The sequence below is a fragment of the Canis lupus genome, chromosome 29, assembly GCF_003254725.2.
Source record: "Canis lupus dingo isolate Sandy chromosome 29, ASM325472v2, whole genome shotgun sequence".
Taxonomy (NCBI): Eukaryota; Metazoa; Chordata; class Mammalia; order Carnivora; family Canidae; genus Canis; species Canis lupus.
This window is the reverse complement of record NC_064271.1, coordinates 33,637,586-33,657,837: the sequence shown is the minus strand read 5'-3', so window position 1 is coordinate 33,657,837 and position 20,252 is coordinate 33,637,586. Positions and strand designations below refer to the sequence as shown.

The following is a 20,252-nucleotide window of genomic DNA, read 5'->3' as shown; positions in this document are numbered from 1 at the left end:
ATTTTTGGGGGGAGACAGAGGGCAAGGCTAGCACTGAGTACCACACTATAAACAAGTTAGTCTTTATAAATGCCCTTTAGGGATTTCTGGTCCTCAAAGATCCTATTTGGTTAAACTGACAATCTGTTTCCTTTCCCTTTGACTTCTCTACCTTTTTTTTTCATATGACACATAATAGTCTGCCACCTTTTAAAAACACCCTCTCCAGACATGTGGACTTGGGTCCGCCTTCCTTTCATGTGGAATAATACCATCAGCCATCTGGCTTTCTCCAGATCTCTCTGGAATGTTATTGATATAAGCTTTCTCTATATTTTTCATTATATCATACAGTTGTTCAGGGGTATCTTCACATTTCTTATGTAAGTTATCAAATATTCTAACATGAATTAACTATTCTAATGTGATCTAATTAATAATGGTCCACTACACATTCTTTAGCATATTGTAAATGCAAGTTTTATAGAGATTGGCATAACATGCATTTATTACAACTACAAGTGATACTTTAGTCACATAAAAAGGATATGCTAAAACTAAAAAAAAAGATAGCTTTTGAAATATCTATTTAAACATGAAATTATAAAAACTATTTTATTGTGCTAAAAACACTTAATATGAGATTTATCTTCTTAAGAGATTTTTAACTGAGACTATAATACTTTTTCTGCAGGCAAAATGTTGTACCATAGATCTTTATTCATATCTGTAACATATTCATCTTGCATAGCTGACATTTTATTGATTATATTATAGATTTTATTGATTACTAATTTAATTTATACATTGATTAGCAACTATCCATCTGCCTCTCATCCATCCCCTGGCAACCACAATTCTATTCTTTGCTTCCATGAGTCTAATTTAGATACCTTATATAAATGGAATCATGGAATATTTGTCCTTCTGTGACTGATTTATTTCATTTAGCATAAGATCCCCAAGGTTCATCCAAGTTGTCACATATTGTAGGCATGGAAAATAATGAAACAGGAACTTTATCTTACATCACACACCAAAATTAATTCAAAACGTATTACAGACTTAAATGTAAGATCTGAAATTGTAAAGCTCCTAGAAGAAAACATGGGTAACTTTTTTTTTTAAGATTTAATTTTTTTTTTATTTTAGAGAGAGAGAACATGGGTAGGGGAGAGGCAGAGGGAGTGGGAGAGAGACTCTGAAGCAGACTCTGCACTGAGCACATAGTCCCACATGAAGCATGATCCCACAACCCTGATATCATGACCTGAGCCGAAGACAAGAGTTGGAGGCTTAACTAACTCTGCTACTCAGGTGCCCCATAAGCGAAACTCTTTAATTTAAGGCTGATTATATGGTACACTTCCGTTGAGACAGGCTATGAAAAATTTTGTCTATTATAGTCTATTATAAATCTCCACATTGCCAAAAATATTACCATATGCCACATTTAAAAATATAAGTGGGTGGAAATATCCTAGTCCATTATGAGAGAGTAGATAATATTCCAGTCATTTTTTAAACATTAAAATATAATAGATGCTTGCATTTAATTACCATGGATAGTGATATTTATTATAACTTGGGACATTTTACTTACATCTGTCAGATGGCCAAAAGTTGGTTTAGCTGTATGGAGCATAAGTTGCTTGGTTACTGGGTCTAATTCTAGAGGAAACCAAAGAAAATATTTAGAATAGCATCAAAAGTAATAAAAAATAAGCAAGAAGTGGAAAAGTTGCTAACCTTTATTAATATTTTGATATGGAAGACCAAATCAGATTTCACCTAATAATAAAATTGACTCATTTGTACTTTTTCCTGAATTCATATTCACAGATACCTTGATCATCATGGGGAATTTTAGCATAAATCCATCTAATTTGTACGATGTCTAACTTCATAATCAAAAATTGGAAATGGTTCAGTACTTAACATGTGGCAGACATTATTGGTTGCCTACCCCAAAGCCATTACATTATTCCTTGCCAAAATCACTTTCTATGAGAGGCTAAAAATACTAGATTATTTGCCTTTTCATTCAGGATTTCATGCTCCTAAGGCATATGCTTGTGACCAAACTTAATTATAATTTATCTTTCAAACAGGAGCACATTTGAGAATAGAGAGATTATTCATAATTCTTCTTGGAATACAGAGCACACCAGAAATTTAAATCCAATGGGATTTAACAGGAAGTGTGCTGGGGGATTTCTAAGGAAATCTGAATTCCAGGATTTAAAAACAATCTGGGGGTGGGCAATTGCCCTTTATATTTTGGACAAAGAAAGTTGTGTTGGATCACAGAACCTGCAGCAGCATTTTGGATGTATGAAAAGACAAGACTAAGGACTATAGCCAACACATTGAGGACAGCTGAGTGAAAAGACAGAAAGAGATCTTTGTTGACATCATTGGATATTTTGCCTCTGCTTATCTAATAAATAACTTTATCCTTTAATTAGAAGTGGTTTTTATTTGTGCCAAAAATATCCTAAATAATATATTTATAAATATTATTATGTACTAAAATTTGGGATCACGGTATTTTATTCACAACCCATTCAATTATTGGATAAACCTTTTGACAATTTTTCCTCCTTAGCCTTATGTAATCTTCATATTCTCTTTGCTGTTCAATATTGGAATATATAATGAATCCACTAATATTTTTAAGGTAAAGATGTCAGTTTCAAAACACACTATGTAATATCAGCAAAACCTACTAACCAAATTTATAGTTGACTTAAAAGTAAATACTAATAAAAATCATGATGTAATTTAATATCTTGAAAAATAACAAAAACTGCTCTAAATAACAGAATTTTAGAAGCACTGGAGTAAGTTAATAACAAACTCATTTGATTTGTAATATTAGAACACATTTAAGTTAGCTAAAGTAAAAAGTATATGCTTAAAAGGGCATACAAAATAGAGTAGACTCTTAGATCATGGCATAAAGAAATTTAAATATGAGATCAGAAATATTAGGAAACAAGGGTGCTAGCTTTGTATATTGGAAACTATGTAGTCCCTCTCATACTGCTACATCCTTCCCTTTAAATTATCTGTTCACTTTCTCCACTGACTCATTTTATACACCTAATGTGGGAGACCTCCAAATCAAGTTGACATAACCTTGCAATTCAGGAAACTACCAGTTGGCCCCAGTATTTATGACAGTTTATTTATTGAGAAAAGATAAGTGGCTTGTCCCAACCTAAAATTGGATCAAGGATATATCCCTGTCCAATTAGAAGAGACTGATTAAGGAGCTCTTTCTTCTGGGTTTGTGAGTGGGACACAGAATTGAAATTGCCTGATATAAGAAAGAAGTCAAGGAAACTCAAATTTAATCAACCATATTAAATCCCAGGCACCACCCAGACAAATTTCATGTTATCTCTTGCGATCTTCACATAATTCCTACAAGATAGGTATTCTTTTTTTTTAAGGTTTTATTTGTTTATTCATGAGAAACACACACACACACACACACACACACACACACACAGAGACACAGGCAGAGGGAGAAGCAGGCTCCCTGCAGGGAGCCTGATGTGGGACTCGGTCTGGGACCTCCAAGATCAGGCCCTGGGCTGAAGGTGGCACTAAACCGCTGAGCCACCCGGGCTGCCCAAGATAGGTATTCTTACAGAAGTTTCACATATGAGAAATTGAGGCCTCAGGAAAATTACACAAGACTTTAGCTAAGTTTTGTTTATATCAATAAAAAGGTAGAAAATGGATAATGACCTCATTGTAAGTCATCTATTATTAACAGAAGGCACATCACAGAATTAAAATGATTTTTTCCTCATTTTTATGGATATAAAAGTATAGGAACATCATTGGTGTAGTAGATGTTAGCATTAATATTCATGTCTTTTTAAACACACCAACTTTACATTACCCACATCATGAAATTCCATTTAATAATTTAGAATGTTAAGCAATTTATATCAGAGAATATGTAGCTAAATTTAGAAACTAGAAAGCAGTTTTTGGTGTGCCCATAATATTATCATAATTTTTAAATTGTATTTGAATAACAAATAAAAGTAGTCTGGGAGTATTTGGGATAAGGTTGCCTCTCTCCACCTCAAGCAACTACTACAAACAAGAATAAAAGCAGGAGGATGTCATTTCAGAATTCCACTTGACTCTGACACAAGGAATTTTCACTCCTTTTCTAACAATGTTTTAACAAGAAAAGAAGCACAGTTTTGCAAAGGTGCATGCAGAAATACCATGTGATTCCATTTCAGTAATTATGATAGCCATAAAAGAATTATTGTTTCCTTTTCTTTGAGCTTCAGAAAGATCTCAGGAGGGACAGCTGAAAAAGTAATGTCAGATTGATCTACACAGGATGTGATTCAAAGGGCCCTGCTGTTAGCAGGTTTTCCTGAAGAAGAATGCCTTCAAGAGTTGACATATTTTTATTGCAGTGCTTACATGAAGCTCTGAAACTTCAGTAATAGAGAAACAGTGCTGTGTCTGAGTATATTGAACCAAAAATTGAAAAACTAAGGGTTTCTGAAAAAATGATTACATGATTTTTTTTCATTTATTCTGAAAATATAGTGAAATATATTGACACAGTTTTGAATATTACACTAACCTTACATTTCTGGAATAAACCAAACTTGGTTGCTATAAATAGCCCTTTCTATATATTTCTGAATTCAGTATACTAACATACTTGTACAATTTTGCATATATGTTTATTTATGAAATTGGCAAGTGATTTTTTTCTTACAGTGTTTTTGAAACGCTTTAGTATAAAGGCTAATTTAAAAAGTTTAGGACTGCTTTTCTTCCTAGTCTTTAGAAGGGTTTGTGTAAGATCGACATATAGCTTCCGTAAATATTTGATGGAATTCACAGGTTACCAAACCAAATGGGTCTTTATGGGAAAATTTTAAATTATGTATTTAGCTTTTTTAACAGATACAAAATTATTTACATCTTCTATTTCTTTTTGTGAAGATTTCTTTTTCTTTTAAGTCAGATCTATATCCATTCATGGGTGTTGAACGCATGACCCTGAGGACAAGAGTTGTATGTTTTACTGACTAAGCAAGCCAGGCTCCCCTTTTTGTGAAGTTTTTCTAAGGTTTTGCTTTTCTACACAGTTGTCCATTTTATGTAAATATTCAAATTTATTGGCTATAGTGGCTCATAATTGCCTCTTATGGCTTTAAATACCTGCACTTGTAGTGTTCTCACTTTTTTCATGTCTAATGTATGTTCTTTCTTTCCTCTTTCTTTCTTCTTTCTTTCTTTCTTTCTTTCTTTCTTTCTTTCTTTCTTTCTTCTTTCTTTCTTCTCTTTCTTTCTTCTTTCTTTCTTTCTTTCTTTCTTTCTTTCTTTCTTTCTTCCTTTCTTTCTCTTTCTTTTCTCTTTCTCTATAGATAGATAGTATATACACTAATAAGGAAATTTGAGCAGTTGTCAGAAATCTTCCAATGAAGAAAATTCCAGGAACAGATGGCTGCCCTGGTGATTTTTACCAAACACTTAAAGAAGTAATACCTATCCTTCACAAATTCTTCCAAAAAGGTCAAAGAGAAAAGAACACTTTCAAACTCATTTTCCTGGTACCAAAGCCAGATAAGGACCCTACTAGAAGGGAACCACAGGCAATATCCCTGATGAATACAGATGCGAATATTCTTAATAAAATACTAGTATGCTGAATTCAGTAACACATTAAAAGTGCCATTCACCATGATTAAGTAGAACTTATCCCTGGGATGCAAAGATATTTCGACATATACAAATCATTGTGTATGTTTCAATGTTTCATTCATTCATATTAATAGAATAAAAGAAAAGAACCATCTTCTATAATCATCTCAATAGATGTAGAAAAAGCATTTGGCAAAATTCAACCTATAACCTTTATTCATGATAAAAAATATAACAATTAAGATTAGAAGGAACATATTTCAACATAATAAAGGTCATCTATAACAAGTCCATAGTTAACATTATATTCAATGGTCAAAGGTCAAAAGCTTCTCCTCTAAGATCAGAAATAAGACAAGAGTGCCCACTCTCACCACTTTGATTCAAAACAGTACTGGAAGTTCTAGCTAGAGCAATCAGCCAAGAGAAATAAGTAAAAAACATTAGAATTCGACAGAAAGAAGTAAAATCATCACTATTTGCAGATGACATGATTGTATTTTATATTTTTTAGTTTCTTTTTTTAAGTTTTTATTTTCATTCCAGTTAGCTAACACACTGACATGATTTTATATATAGAAACCCCTAAAAACAACTAAAAAGCTGTGAGAACTAATCATATTCAGAGTTTCAGGTTATAAAACTAATTTACAAAAAGTTAGTAGTGTTCTTATATACACTAAAACACATTTTCTGAAAAGGAAATAAAGAAATCGATCCCATTACAATAACACCAAAAACAATGAAATACTAAAGAATAAATTTTGCCAATAAGGTGAACGATCTTTACTCTGAAAAACCATACATTGATGAAAGAAATTGAAGAAGACACAAATACATGAAAAGGTATCCTGTAGTCATAGATTGGAAAAATTAATAGTTAGAATGCCAATACTACCAAAGCCATCTATAGAGTCAATGCAATCCCTATCAAGATTCAAATGGTGATCTTTATGGAAATAGAAAAAATACTCCTAAAATTTACATGAAATTACAAAAGACCCCATAACCAAAGAAATCCTAAGAAAGAAGAACAAAGCAGCAGGCATCAGACTTCCTGTTCCCAATCTATACTACAAAGCTATAGCAATTAGAACAGTATAGTACTAGTATAAAAACAGACAAATAGACTACTGGAACAAAATTGAGAACTCAGAAATAAACGTAGGCATATATGGTCAAGTGATATTTAACAAGGGAATCAAAAATACTCAGTGAAGAAAAGATAGTCTCTTCAATAAATAGTGCTGGAGAAATTGGATATTTATATGTAAAAGAATGAAACTTGAGCTCTATCTTACACCACTCACAAAAATTAACTCAAAATGGAATAAGGACTTAAATATAAGACCTAAAAACATCAAACTCCTAGAAAAAAAATATAGGAAAAGTCTCTTTGACATGGGTCTGGGTAATAATTTTTTAGAAATTATATCTAAAACACAAGCAACTGAATAAAAAATAAATGACTATATCAGACTAAAAGGCTTCTGCACAGCAAAGTAACCATCAACAAAGTGAAAAGATGACCTAAAGAATGGGAAGTAATATTTGCAAATCATATATTTGAGAAGAGGTTAATATCCAAAATGTATAAAGAACACAAACAACTCAATAGCAAAAAAACAAATAATTCAATTTTAAAAATGGGTAAAATATCTGAATAGACATTTCTTCAAAGAAGATATATAGATAGCTAACAAATACATGAAAGATGCTCAATATCACTAGTCATTAAGGAAGTAAAAATTAAAACTGCAATGAGATATCACCTTACAGCTGTTAAGAGAGGCCATCATCAAAAAGACAAGAGATAACAAATGCTAATGGGATGTGGAGTAAAAGGATCCCTTGTATATTGTTGGTGAGATTGTAAATTGGCACACCCACTATAGGAAAACAATATAGAGGTTCCTCAAAAAAGTAAAAATAGAACTACCACATGATCCAGATATTTTACTTCTGGAAATCTATCCAAAGAAACTTAAAACACAAACTCAAAAAGATATCTGCACCCCTATGTTCATAGAAGCATTATTTACAATAGCCAATACACTAAAACAACCTAAGTGCTCACCAGTGGATGAATGGATAAAGAAGCTGTGATACACACACACACACACACACACACACACACACACACTGTATATATACAATGGAGAATTATTCAGCTATTAAAAATGAGGAAATCTTAACATTTGTGACAACATGGATGAAACTTGAAAACATTAGGTTAAGTGAAATAAGTCAGTCAGAGAAAGACAAATATTGTATGATCTCACTCATGCAGAATGTAAAAAAAAAAAAAAAACTCATAGAAAAAGATATCAGATTTGTAGTAATCAGAGATGAGAGTTAGAGGAGAGGGAATTGGAAGAAGGTGGTCAAAAGGTACAAACTTCCAGTCATCAAATAAGTACTAGGGATATGCTGTTAACACCGCTGTATGATACATAGGAAAGTTGTTAAGAGAGTAAATCTTAAGAGTTCTCATGACAAAGAGAAGAGTTTTTTTCTTTATATTTAGATGAGATGATGGGTGTTAACTGAACCTATTGTGGTGATCATTACACAATATATGTAAATAAAACCATGCTTTGCATCTTAAACTTCATACAGTGATATATACAATTATTTCTCAATAAAACGAGAAAAAATTTTTTTTAAAAAATCTATAAATTTATTTTCCTGATTTGCCTAAAAGAACAAAAATAAAAGGTAAGAGCATTTCAATTTAAGTTAGAAAAACTCACATTATTTAAATTTTTCCTGAACTTTTTAGTATTCTAAATCTAAGATATTGAAGTTATCTCTGATTAGTAGGAAAGAGCAATCCCATGGATTTATGCCCAAAGCACTAATGAATGTTGAAGTAATTCACATAAAATTTCATTCAGTTGCAATAATGAAATAAAAATTAAAAGAAATTAAGTGAAATCTTTTTCCTATATGATCAACACCATGTGTTTTTTAAATTGCATACTACTTAAACAATATTTTTTTATGTTTCTTACCTTGTGGCCACTAATCTTAGTATTTATGAAAAAATACTATTTTAATATCATTAAGTTAGCACTTATTACATTATTGCTATGGTTGTTTTAATGGAAAAAATCATCTAATTTGCAGGGAATATTTCAGTACACAAAACTTGGTGAGAATTCAGGAAACAGTAATTCCTATATTACAACTACTATAGAGATGAATAAAAAAATGCAATGAAAAAGAATAGATGCCTTATGTCAGGAAAAAACTAAAAAATTGTCAATAAATGCCTATCAATAAAACTTCAGTAAATCTACTTCTGGTAGGTAGCTTATTTACTGAGTATTAAAATATTTCTAAAGAATAGCTTATTTGGTTGCCTATGTACCGAAAGCTTTTGACAATAGCACAATGTTTGTGAGTATTTTAAAATGAGTTTTTAAATATGTGCGTAAATGAAATACACATATATTTAGTAGATACACTTAGGCTAATCTTGCTTATAAAATACCTGAGTATAGTTAGAGAAGGGAAAACACTGCATTTTTAGCAAATCACAAGTTAAAAATGGAATTGTAAGGAATTCTGTTTATTCATTCAGTAAACATGTTTAGCTTCAACTGTATGCCAGGAATAAGGAAAATAAAACATGGTCTCTGGCCTTGGGTAATTACCATTTAGTGTAAGTAATTACTTTTTACTTACTAATTACTTATTGGTCTGGTGAGGTAATTAAAATAATTAAAATTTGAAAATATACAATACATAATACGGGAGCAAAATAGAAAGAGAAAGATTGTCTAAAGTTTTTGGAAAGGATTCAAAAGGACATAGCAATAAATAGAATTTCAAGTATTAAGTAATGGAAGTTGGAATTCTGTTACTTTCTGTATTAGTCAGGTGTGCACTAAAAGTTCACAATCAGTTTGGGGCCCTACATTTCAAAATGGAAATAAATCAGGAAGACATTTAGCAAAGATAAATGCCAACTGGAAACACTCCCTTCAGAAGAAAAGAGAAAATCGTTGATGCATTTAGTTAGAGAAGAAAATTGTGACATTGAGTAAATGTAAAGTTATTGTCTCTTTGGATTCTAGTAGAACAGACCAAGACTAATCTATCAAAAATACATTAGGTTTGGGACTTTGATTTTGATTATGATGAACTAGCTTGTTCCAGACCAACTCTACAACTGGAAAATGAGTGAAATGCATCAAGTCTCTTTTGAGGCATCAGAAAGTTATGAAGATGACCACGATTGCAGGGGACAAAATCTTAGAGAGAAAGGAAAATTCTTAATTAAACAAAACTGTTACTTGGTACCATTTTTGTTTCCTGGAATTTGCTGGTAGGGAGGGGTAGAGCAGGGTAGAGACTAGAAGCTGAGACTCAATAAGCAGTTGAGAAATCATGTAGATCTTTCAGCTTCCTACAGGGCTGATAAGGGCAAAATAGAGCTCAGGACCAATCAATTAAGAAGCCTGATTAGTACACCATATCCTGGAAGGCTACACTCAAGTTTAAAAACAAACCTAAAATAGACCAGCCCTCAAAAGCCCTGAAAGTTTTAAATTTGCTCAGTTCCAATACTGGGTGCAGTAAATAAGTCTTAAATATGCAAAGTAAATAATCTCTGGAGGAAGACAACATCACCCAGAGATAGGGGTTATTCCTACAATATTTTTACACAATGATTAGGATCAATCATAAATTAACAGACTATTAGAATATGAGATCAATTCACAAAAGAAAAAATAAAATGAAAAAGTAAAAAGGGATTGAAAAGTGATGCAGATGTTAATGTTATAAATATTTTATGATAACTATGATTCATAGGTTTAAGAAAACATACTTCAGTATAGAGAATTTTAGTAGATTGTTGATCAAAATCAAAAAGTAATTATAAAACCAAAAATAAAATAACATAAAGACTTGATAATGGGATTAACACTTGAAGGTAAGAATAACAAAAAGATCAGACATAGAGGATTAATGAATTAAAGATAACTTAGAAGAAAATGCTGAGCTTGAAACATGGGAATAAAACTGGTTAGAAAACACAAAGAAAAATATAAGAAAATGCCTCCAGAGCATGGAATTATAGTCCCATGAATAAAGGAAACAGTGAAGTACGTCAATGCTTGAAGAAGTAATTATCAGGAATTCAAACCATATACAAAATCAATAAAGTGTATTAATAGAAGTAATGGGGTGATGTAAGAGGAGGAAGCAGATAGCTATAGGACTATGTAGGAAAACTATCTTCAAAAACATGGGGTAAAGAATTTCCTTAAAAGATTACAAAAGACTATCAATGTAGGGGAGAAATGAGTTAGCTTAAAAGAAGAACTTCTCATCAAATAAAAACATTAGGAGAAATTCATTAAGAGAAAACTCAAGCTAAGAAGTGGGAGAGAGTATTTGCAATGCATACATAATACTAATGTATATTATTTACTGAAAAACCTACAAATTAATAAAAATATAGGGCAGCCAATATTCAGATCAACAGAAGGCTTGGATAGACACTTCTTCAAAGAGAATATCCAAATCACAAATGAATATATTCTAATATTTCTTAACCTTATTATTATCTAAGTTAATACAAATTAAAACTACAATAAGAATATTATCTATATATCTATCCAAATTGCTGGAAAGAAAAAAAGTCAGAAAATACCAAGAGTTGACAAGATTGGAGATAATGAGAATTCTTACAGACTAATAGATGGGAGTAAAAAATTTATATATCGATTTAAAAAGTCATTTCTCAGTACTTACTAAAGCTGAACATATACATGAGGTATGACCTAGAAATTCCATTCTGAGAAATAGGTTCTCTTGGAAAACCTGTACTAAAAGGCATTTACTAGAGAATGCAAGAATGTTCATGGTAGTATTTTTCATAATAGGCCCATATTAGAAACACTACCAGTATCTGTCAATAATAAAATTATTTTTTAAAGTATAGTATATTAAGATAAAAAAGTATATTATACAGCAATAAAAATGAACAAAAACTAATATAAGCAACAACATGGATGAATCTTGCAAACATACTATTGAGCAAAAGAGACTTTAAGAAACTATATACTATATTTCCTTATATAAAACTTAAAAATGAGAAAAACACCTTCACAGAATTACCACTGAGACTAATGATTAACTCTGAAATTGCCGATAGTAAATAACTAAGGGAGGTTAATAAAGGGCTTCTGGGGCATATCAAAAGTCTGATTTATACCCTAGTTTTTAATCTGGGGATCTCAACTCTGGACATCCAGTGAAGATATTACCAGTGGTATGAAAATCCATATGTAAACAAAATATTATCTTTAATGAATGAATATGTTCCATTCACATGTGTTATTTTTTTAAAAAACCATTGAGAATATTTTGATTAATACAAAATCATTGAAAATTATTACATTCATATTAGGTTTTTGCTATTAGATATTCTGTCAACTAATACTTTCCAATAATAATATACTATTGATGTTTATGAAAAATTTTTACATTTATGAAGTTCCTCAAATATGAACAAAGGTTGGAATCAACAATTTAGGTGATACACTTGGATACAGGTCATTAAGTTGGTGGTCTTCCAAATTCCCTCTTGATTGTATAATTATTTAATTAAAAGAAGATATATTTCAAGTGATACAAATAATCAAAATAATGCTTGTAGTGGGGATGCTGGGTGGCTCAGTGGTTGAGCATCTGCCTTTAGCTCAGGGCGTGATCCTGGGGTCCGGGATTGAGTCCCACATCAGGCTCTCTGTGAGGAGCCTGCTTCTCCCTCTTCCTATATCTCTGCCTCTTTCTCTGTGTCTTCCATGAATAAATAAATCTTTAAAAAAATGGTTGTGCTCTGGTGAATTGTAAAATAGCAGGGTCCCTTCAAGGTCCAAAGAGAAATACATTGAAAGTAAGATGCAAATGTACAGGAATTTCAACTTGTCACTGGATGATTAATCTCTACAAATACTCTTTGGATGTTATCCGATAACATGTTTGGTGTTTACCATATCGAATTTTTCACTTGTGAATTAAATACCAATAATTCTAGTGTTTCTAATAGAAACTGATATAGTTTTGAATTGTCTGAAATAGTCACCTGGGAGTATTGACCACAGAATATTGAATGTAGGCTTTCTTTCTGCTATTGATATTGTTAGTCATATTTTCTGCCAAATAAATCTCATATCTCAGGGATAGGGTTTTTAAAAGATGTATAGCAGGAGTAATGCTTGTGTATTTCTCTTGTTTTATTCCTCCCATTTGTTACCTGTTTCAAAACATCAACTTTGCACTTGCTTATTCATTAAGGTCTTTTACAAAATGAAAGATTAAGAAAACTTGTAACTTTGTTTTTGGCAAAAACAAACCATAAATGACTTATTGCTAAATATGTGCCATATATATTTGTGATATTATAACAAATCAAAGGGTATGATTGCATTCCATAATGTTGCAATGTTTGTCTCAGAAGCATTATATTCTTACTTAATCATCTCTTTGTAAATAGTGTTAACCATAATAATGTCTACTGTTTGCCAAGCACTTTTTCCCCTCCTTTTTCAAGTTTTTATTTAAATTCCAATTAGCATATAGTGTAATTTATATTAGTTTCAAGTGTAGAATTTAGTGATTCAACACTTATATACAATACCCGGTGTTCATCATAACTGCCCTCCTTAATACCCATCACCCATTTAACCCATCCCTACAGTAACTGTCAGTTTGTTCTCTATAATTAAGACTCTGTTTTCTGGTTTGCCTCTCTTCCCTCTGGCCCCATGTTCATCTGTTTTGTTTCTTAAATTCCACATGAGTAAAATCATATGGTATTTGTCTTTCTCTGACTGACTTATTTCACTTAGCACAATACACTCTAGCTCCATCCATGTCATTGCAAATGGCAAGACTTTATTCTTTTTGATGGCTGGGTAATATTTCCTTGTATATATACCACATCTTCTATTCATCAGACTGATGTCTATTCATCAGTCAATGGACATTTGAGCTCTTTCCATAATTTGACAATAATTAATAATGCTTCTATAAACATTGGAGTGCATGTGCCCCTTTGAATGAGTATCTTTGTATCCTTTGGGTAAATACTTGCTAGTGCAACTACTGGGTCATAGGGTAGTTCTACTTTTTAACTTCTGAGGAACCTCCATACTGTTTTCTAGAATGAATAGAGCAATTTGCTTTCCCACCAAAAGTGCAAGAGGGTTCCCTATTTTCCACATCCTCATCAACACCTGTTGTTTCATGTGCTGTTAATTTTAGCCATTCTGACAGGTGTGAGGTGATATCACATACACATAGTTTTGATGTGTATTTCCCTGATGATTAATATTAAATACACATAGTTTTGATGTGTATTTCCCTGATGATTAATGATATTGAACATCTTTTTACAATTATGTTGGCTTTCTGAACATCTCCTTTGGAAAAATGTCTGTTCATATCTTCTGCCAATTTTTAATTGGATTATTTGGTTTGGATTATTGATTTTGATAAATTTTTTATAGCTTTTGGATATAACCCTGTATCAGATATGTCATTTGAAAATATCTATTCTCATTCTGAAAGTTTTTATCTTGATGAAGTTCCAATAGATCAGTTTTGCTTTTGAAGCAAAACTTGCCTTGCCTCTGAAGACATTTATAGTCATTGTCAAAGAGGTTGCTGCCTATGTTCTTCTCTAGGTTTTTAAAAATCTATTTATTTATTTGAGAGGGAGAGAGAGAGAGCAAGAGAGAGAAAAAGTAAGCAGAGGGGCAGACTCCCCACTGAGCAGGGAGCCAGATGTGGAGCTCCATCCTAGGACTCCAGGATCATGATCTGAGCCAAAACCAGATGCTTCACCAACTGAGCCACCCAGGTTCCCCATCCTAGAGTTTTGATAGTTTCCTGTCTCAGCTGTAGGTCTTTCACCCATTTTGAATTTAAGAAAGTGGTCCAGTTTCATTCTTTTGCGTGTTTCTGTCTAGTTTTCCCAACACCATTTGCTGAAGAGACTTTTTTCCATTGGATATTATTTCCTGCTTTGTCAAAGATCAGTTGACCATATGGTTGTAGGTTCATTTTTGGATTTTTCTATTCTATTTCATTGATCTATGAGTTTGTTTTTGTGCCAGTGCCCTACTGTCTTGATCACTAAAACATTATAATATAGCTTTAAGTCTGGGATTGTGATGTTTCCAGGTTTGTTTTTATCCTTCAAGATTGCTTTGGCTATTTGGGGTCTTTTCTGTTTCCATACAAATTTTAGAGTTGTTTGTTCCAGCTCTGCGAAAAATGCTGGTGGTATTTTGACAGGGATTGCATTAAATGTGTATATTGCTTTGTTTGGTATAGACATTTTAACCGTATTTGTTCTTCCAATCCATGTGCCTGGAATGTTTTTCCATTTCTTTGTGTCGTCTTCAATTTCTTTTATCAATGTTCTATAGTTTTCAGAGTGCAGATCTTTTACTTCCTTGGTTAGATTTATTCCAAGGTATCTTATGATTTTTGGCACAATGGTAAATGGGATTGATTCCATTTCTGTTTCTGCTGCTTCATTACTGGTGTATAGAAATGTAACAGATTTCTGGATGTTGATTTTGCATCCTGCAACTTTACTCAATTATATATCAGTTCTAGCAATTTTTTTTGGTGGAGTCTTTTGGGTTTTCTCTATAGAGTATCATGAAATCTGCAAATAGTTAAAATTTGACTTCTTCCTTGATGATTTGGATGACTTTTTGTTGTTGGACTGCTAAGGCTAGGACTTTCAGCACTATGTTAAATAAGAGTAGTGAGAGTGTACATCCCTATGTCAGGCATTTTTCAAACACTACTTTTCAATCTACAAAATGATATTTCATAGTAAAATTTGGTACCATATTATTAAGCAAAAAAATACAAGGGCTTAGATAGGTTAAATATTTGCCCCAAAATATCACATGTTTCTAAGTGTTTGAGATTGGACACACACTCAAATATCTATAAGCCCAAACCCTGCATCTACTTTATTATATGTATTCCTTCTTCTCTGCAATAATCATTGAGTATATTAAGCTCTGCAAATAGAACTTTGAAAGAATCATTTGTTTACTTTCTAGGTGAATGAGAATGATTTATTTTTTTCTTAACCCAGTGCTGATATGTGTGATAGAATTTTATGACTCAGAAATTCTTTCCTGCCTTTTCCCAGATATAATTCAGGCTGGTTTTGATCAAAGCAGTTGCCAAAAGTGAACAGGTGGAGCCCTAGACAAAGATATGTACAGAGATGAAGCAAAGATGCCGTCTTAAAATTAGCTCAATCACGTTTTAGGAAGTTGTTAGAAAGACATTGAAGCCTACAGAAAAAGATTACATAAGAAGGATGACCTGTTTGTAGCCAACGAAGGATCTAGATAGTAAATCAAATGAAGAGGAGTTGCTACATATTCTTACATACTGGAAAGAGAACCTTAGCAATTTCAACCTTTTTTTTTTTTTTATGATAGTCACACACAGAGAGGGAGAGAGAGGCAGAGACACAGGCAGAGGAAGAAGCAGGCTCCATGCACCGGGAGCCCGACGTAGGATTCGATCCCGAGTCTCCAGGATCCCGCCCTGGGCCAAAGGCAGGCGCTAAACCGCTGTGCCACCCAGGGATCCCAGCAATTTCAACTTTCAACCAAATATACAGACAGTTAAATACAAACTTAAACACAGACATACCGTGGATACTACAGACACACTTTTTCCCAGCAGGGCACACATATAAGCAAGAAATTTGGGGATATTTTAAGGTCAGCATGAGTTATATTAATCGATTTCAAAGAATTTGCCTCAATAAAAATAACTAGCTTTTGCCAAATAATTTCAACACCATAAATCTCACCCAATAAAGATCAGAGTAATATTGAAGGTAGGGAGTGGAGACAGGACACAGTATTAAATTTTGTCAAGGACAAGAAAAGAGAACAGAATACTGGCACTTAAAGACAGGTAACAATTTCTTCTTTAAGTATTAAAGTAAAAACTGAGTGATGACACAGCTGTGACAAAAATAAATAATAACTCCATTTTGTAATTGTTCATTTTGTTAGATATCACAAAATCACTAACTTAAGGGTACACTACACCATAAACAAGCTGTTCCAACTTTTCAACTCATTCCCGCTTACATGCCCCTACCCCTTGCCCAGACTTATCTCCTCCACTCCCTCATATAAAATCTTGCATTCAGTGGCCTCCCAGCCCTTTTCTTCTGCCTTCTTGATCCAATAGCCTTCCTGATATTGTCTGTATACCAGACAGTTCTCCACTGGATCCCTCCCTGGAATGCTGGCAAGAATCCACTCACTGACAGGGCTCTGGGTTGATCTGGACGTCCGAAGTATATAATAAAAGAAACACCTTGTCAGTAAAGCATGGTCACTTGCTGTTCAAAGTTTTATTTATTTATTTGAGAGAAAGAAAGTGCACGAGTGCCCTGAAGGGAGAAGGGGATGAGGAAAGGGAGAGGGAATCTCAAGGAGACTTCCTGCTGAGCACAGAGCCCACTGTGGGGCTTGATCCTACAACCCTGAGATCATGCCCTGAGGTGAAATCAAGAGTTGGTTCCTTAACCTACTGAATCACCCAGGCACCTCCAATTGCTGTTCAAATGTTACTATTTGTATTATAAATAAATCACATCAGGAGGTGTTGAGGGGTTGGCTTTCAGAGACTGGGTTTGGTATCCTAATCACCATTGACAACAAATTTTCCCTTGGGTGAAATGCATTCAGGGACCCAAAGGGACTGTTAAAACACCAATGATTTGTGGGGTGCCTGGCTTGTTCAGTCAATAGAGCATGTGACTCTTGCTCTTGGGTTGTAAGTTCAAGTTCCACTTTGTGTGTAGAAATTACTTAAAAATTATGTTCTTAAATCTTAAAAAAAATAAAGGAAGGAAAAAAACCATAGGTTGTTTGTGCTGTAGCATATAAGAAAGAACACCTTATAACTGTGGTTGAGTGAATCACTGGACTTATTTAGAAAACTTGGGTAGAAAATTGATTTTTTTTGCTATATTTAGTTAAATTATGGTTTGTTGTGTTGGAATAAGAGCAAGAAAACTTGATCTCTAGCTCTCAGTAGTAGTAGTAGTGGTGGTAGTAGTAGTAGAAGTACTGGTAGTTGTAGAAGTAGTGTTAGTAGAAGGAGGAGTGGTAAAGATATATAGTACTGCTGATGATAATCACTTGCTCTCAGTGAGTGCCTACTTTGTGTGAGCCACTCTGATAGGTAATTTACTTATAGTACTTCATTTAATTGTCAGAATAGTAAAAATACAGAATATTAAAGTTACATTTTACTTCATTGTAATTATTTTAAAAAACCTCAGTAAGTTTACAATGTATTTGTTTCAGGTTTATTTAATTGGCTAGCAACAACACCCGAAGATCACACTTACGCACAGTTTTTGTATGTGAGAATTTCTGTTTCCTCACAGCATGCCTTTGTGCACTAACCACCCTCTGGTTCACAAATTAATGAGTTCAAACTGAGATAAATCAAAATCTGGAATATGAGTCTGTCCTTCAGGCTACATTCCAGAGACTTCTTCAATGAGAAAGACTTATTCTTCAAGAACTACCTAGGGAACTTTTTAAAAAACAATGCTCAAAGCACTTTCTAAGAAAAATTAAATTGAATAAGAATTTCATTAGCTAGGAACAAAGTATCATTATTTTTTAAAAAGCAATGTGCAGCTAAAGTTGAAATCACTGGGTTAACCAGAGATATTTAAAAGATGTTTACGAGTTCAGGATTATCTTTTACCTAATCTTATCCTCTGAGAATTCTTTCTGCTTCAGTATATCAGACCTTAAATTTGGATTACAGTATATTTTCCATCAATGCACAGAATCAAATTATCCATATTTCAGTCAATTTGGATAGCAATGACAGAGAGAGAAAAAATATTTATTATAAAACTGTCTTTTCTTTATTTCTTGTGTTGGGAGAAGCTGAAGTTTGTCTCTTTCTTAAAACTTCTTAGTGATGGCCGTAAGAATCAATCAACACCTTGCAACACCCTGATATTTTCCTAACAAGCCCTTGAAGATGTTGCTCTTATTCCAACACAACAAACCATAATTTAACTAAATATAGCAAGAAAAAATCAATTTTCTACCCAGGAATGATAGAATTCTTCAGCAAATTAATTCTAATTTATGGGTATTCCAGCAAATCGATTCTACATATTAGGGAGTCTTAATGCCAATAATCCAGTCCTGGTACCAGATTTTTACGAGTATTCTCAGTCATAAACCAGAGAAGTTAAATCCAGCTAACTTAGATTATAATGGAAAGGCAAAAGGTTCGCTAAATCTCTGGGAATACTGGAAAGTCAGCTTCAGGCAGAAACAAAAAACAAAACACTTACGGCATAACCAAGATCTTGCCACAGGTACAATCTACATAAAGTGACTTTGCTGATGCTGTGACCGCTAATTGTTAATTTGTGCAGTAGGCACCGTGTGTTTGATGCTTGTTCACACTTTCAATCAATCTGATCATGCTTTTCCTTTTATCTTTTTCTGATGTCATTATTTTTCTCCTTAGAAAAACATATTTGGGAAAAATCTGGTGTAAATAATTTAGTGTAAATAATTAGTGATAGTCACTGGGTTGCTCCAGTTCAGTTGAACTACTAAAATAGTTAAGTATTTCCCCATAACTTGAGTTAAATAGCCATTGTCAAAACACCCTAAGTGTCCAACCAGCACTTCAGCTGCTCCAGCTCCCTGTCATCTCCCACTTAGTATGTGATGATTGACACATCAGGGACCCTTCAAGACACTTGACTGCTATGAGCAGTGGACTTTTGAATGGGTCAGAGTTGGGCTCTTCCAAGTTTTAAATACTTTGAATAAACACTCCTCCTCTCATTTGACTGAGACTTTGGCACAGGGAGCTGTAAACTAGTTTCATAAATTATCCAAGAGAGACCATAATGTAAGCATGGGTCCAGCATTTAGAATGTAACAAGCTCATTCCAGAGCCAAAGCTCTAAAGTACAAAATCACATACTATCTTCTAAATAATTTCATATACCATTAACTGAATTTTCCTCAAGATCCACCAATTGAAGGATGACAAGCTCTGGGGAGTGCCTGAAAGGGAATCAGGAAGAGTATTCAAGTGACCTTAAAATTATATCATCTACATATATTGTATGTTGCCCAAGGCTGATGTTCCTTAGGACATAAGCATCCTTAGTCCTGGTATCTCTAGGGCTAACACATACTTGGAAGCTGTTAAAAAATCCTTGATGGCTAATTTCTATGATTCATGTTTTTATCTATTAAAAAAACAATAATAACAAAAATATTATCTATTGAATCATCTCAGGTTAAACTATTGAAGTAACTAAAAACAAGACATGAAAAATATATGTACTTGTCCACTTTAATGGAAAAATAAATGGAAATATTTAATTTTATTTCAGTATTTTTAACTTCTAGGGGAAAGATTCTTTGATATAATTAAAGAATTAATCACTGAAGAATAATAATCTGACAAGTAGAAAAAAATATCCCAGTAAAGGA

At 33.0% G+C, this 20,252-nt stretch overlaps 1 protein-coding gene across 16 annotated transcripts in view; it reads right to left on the bottom strand.

The window, feature by feature from the left end:
• The window catches only part of CNBD1 (cyclic nucleotide binding domain containing 1), a 539,688-nt gene that overhangs the window by 104,972 nt on the left and 414,464 nt on the right, over nt 1-20,252 (bottom strand). For all 16 annotated transcript variants that reach the window (XR_003130387.3, XM_025433554.3, XM_025433558.3 and 13 more), the window contains one exon: nt 1,583-1,650. Coding sequence is in view for 15 of the 16 variants with exons in the window: in XM_025433554.3 (XP_025289339.3) it covers nt 1,583-1,650 (68 nt within the window). In the remaining variant the exon portion in view is untranslated. The remainder of the gene's footprint in view (nt 1-1,582; nt 1,651-20,252) is intronic.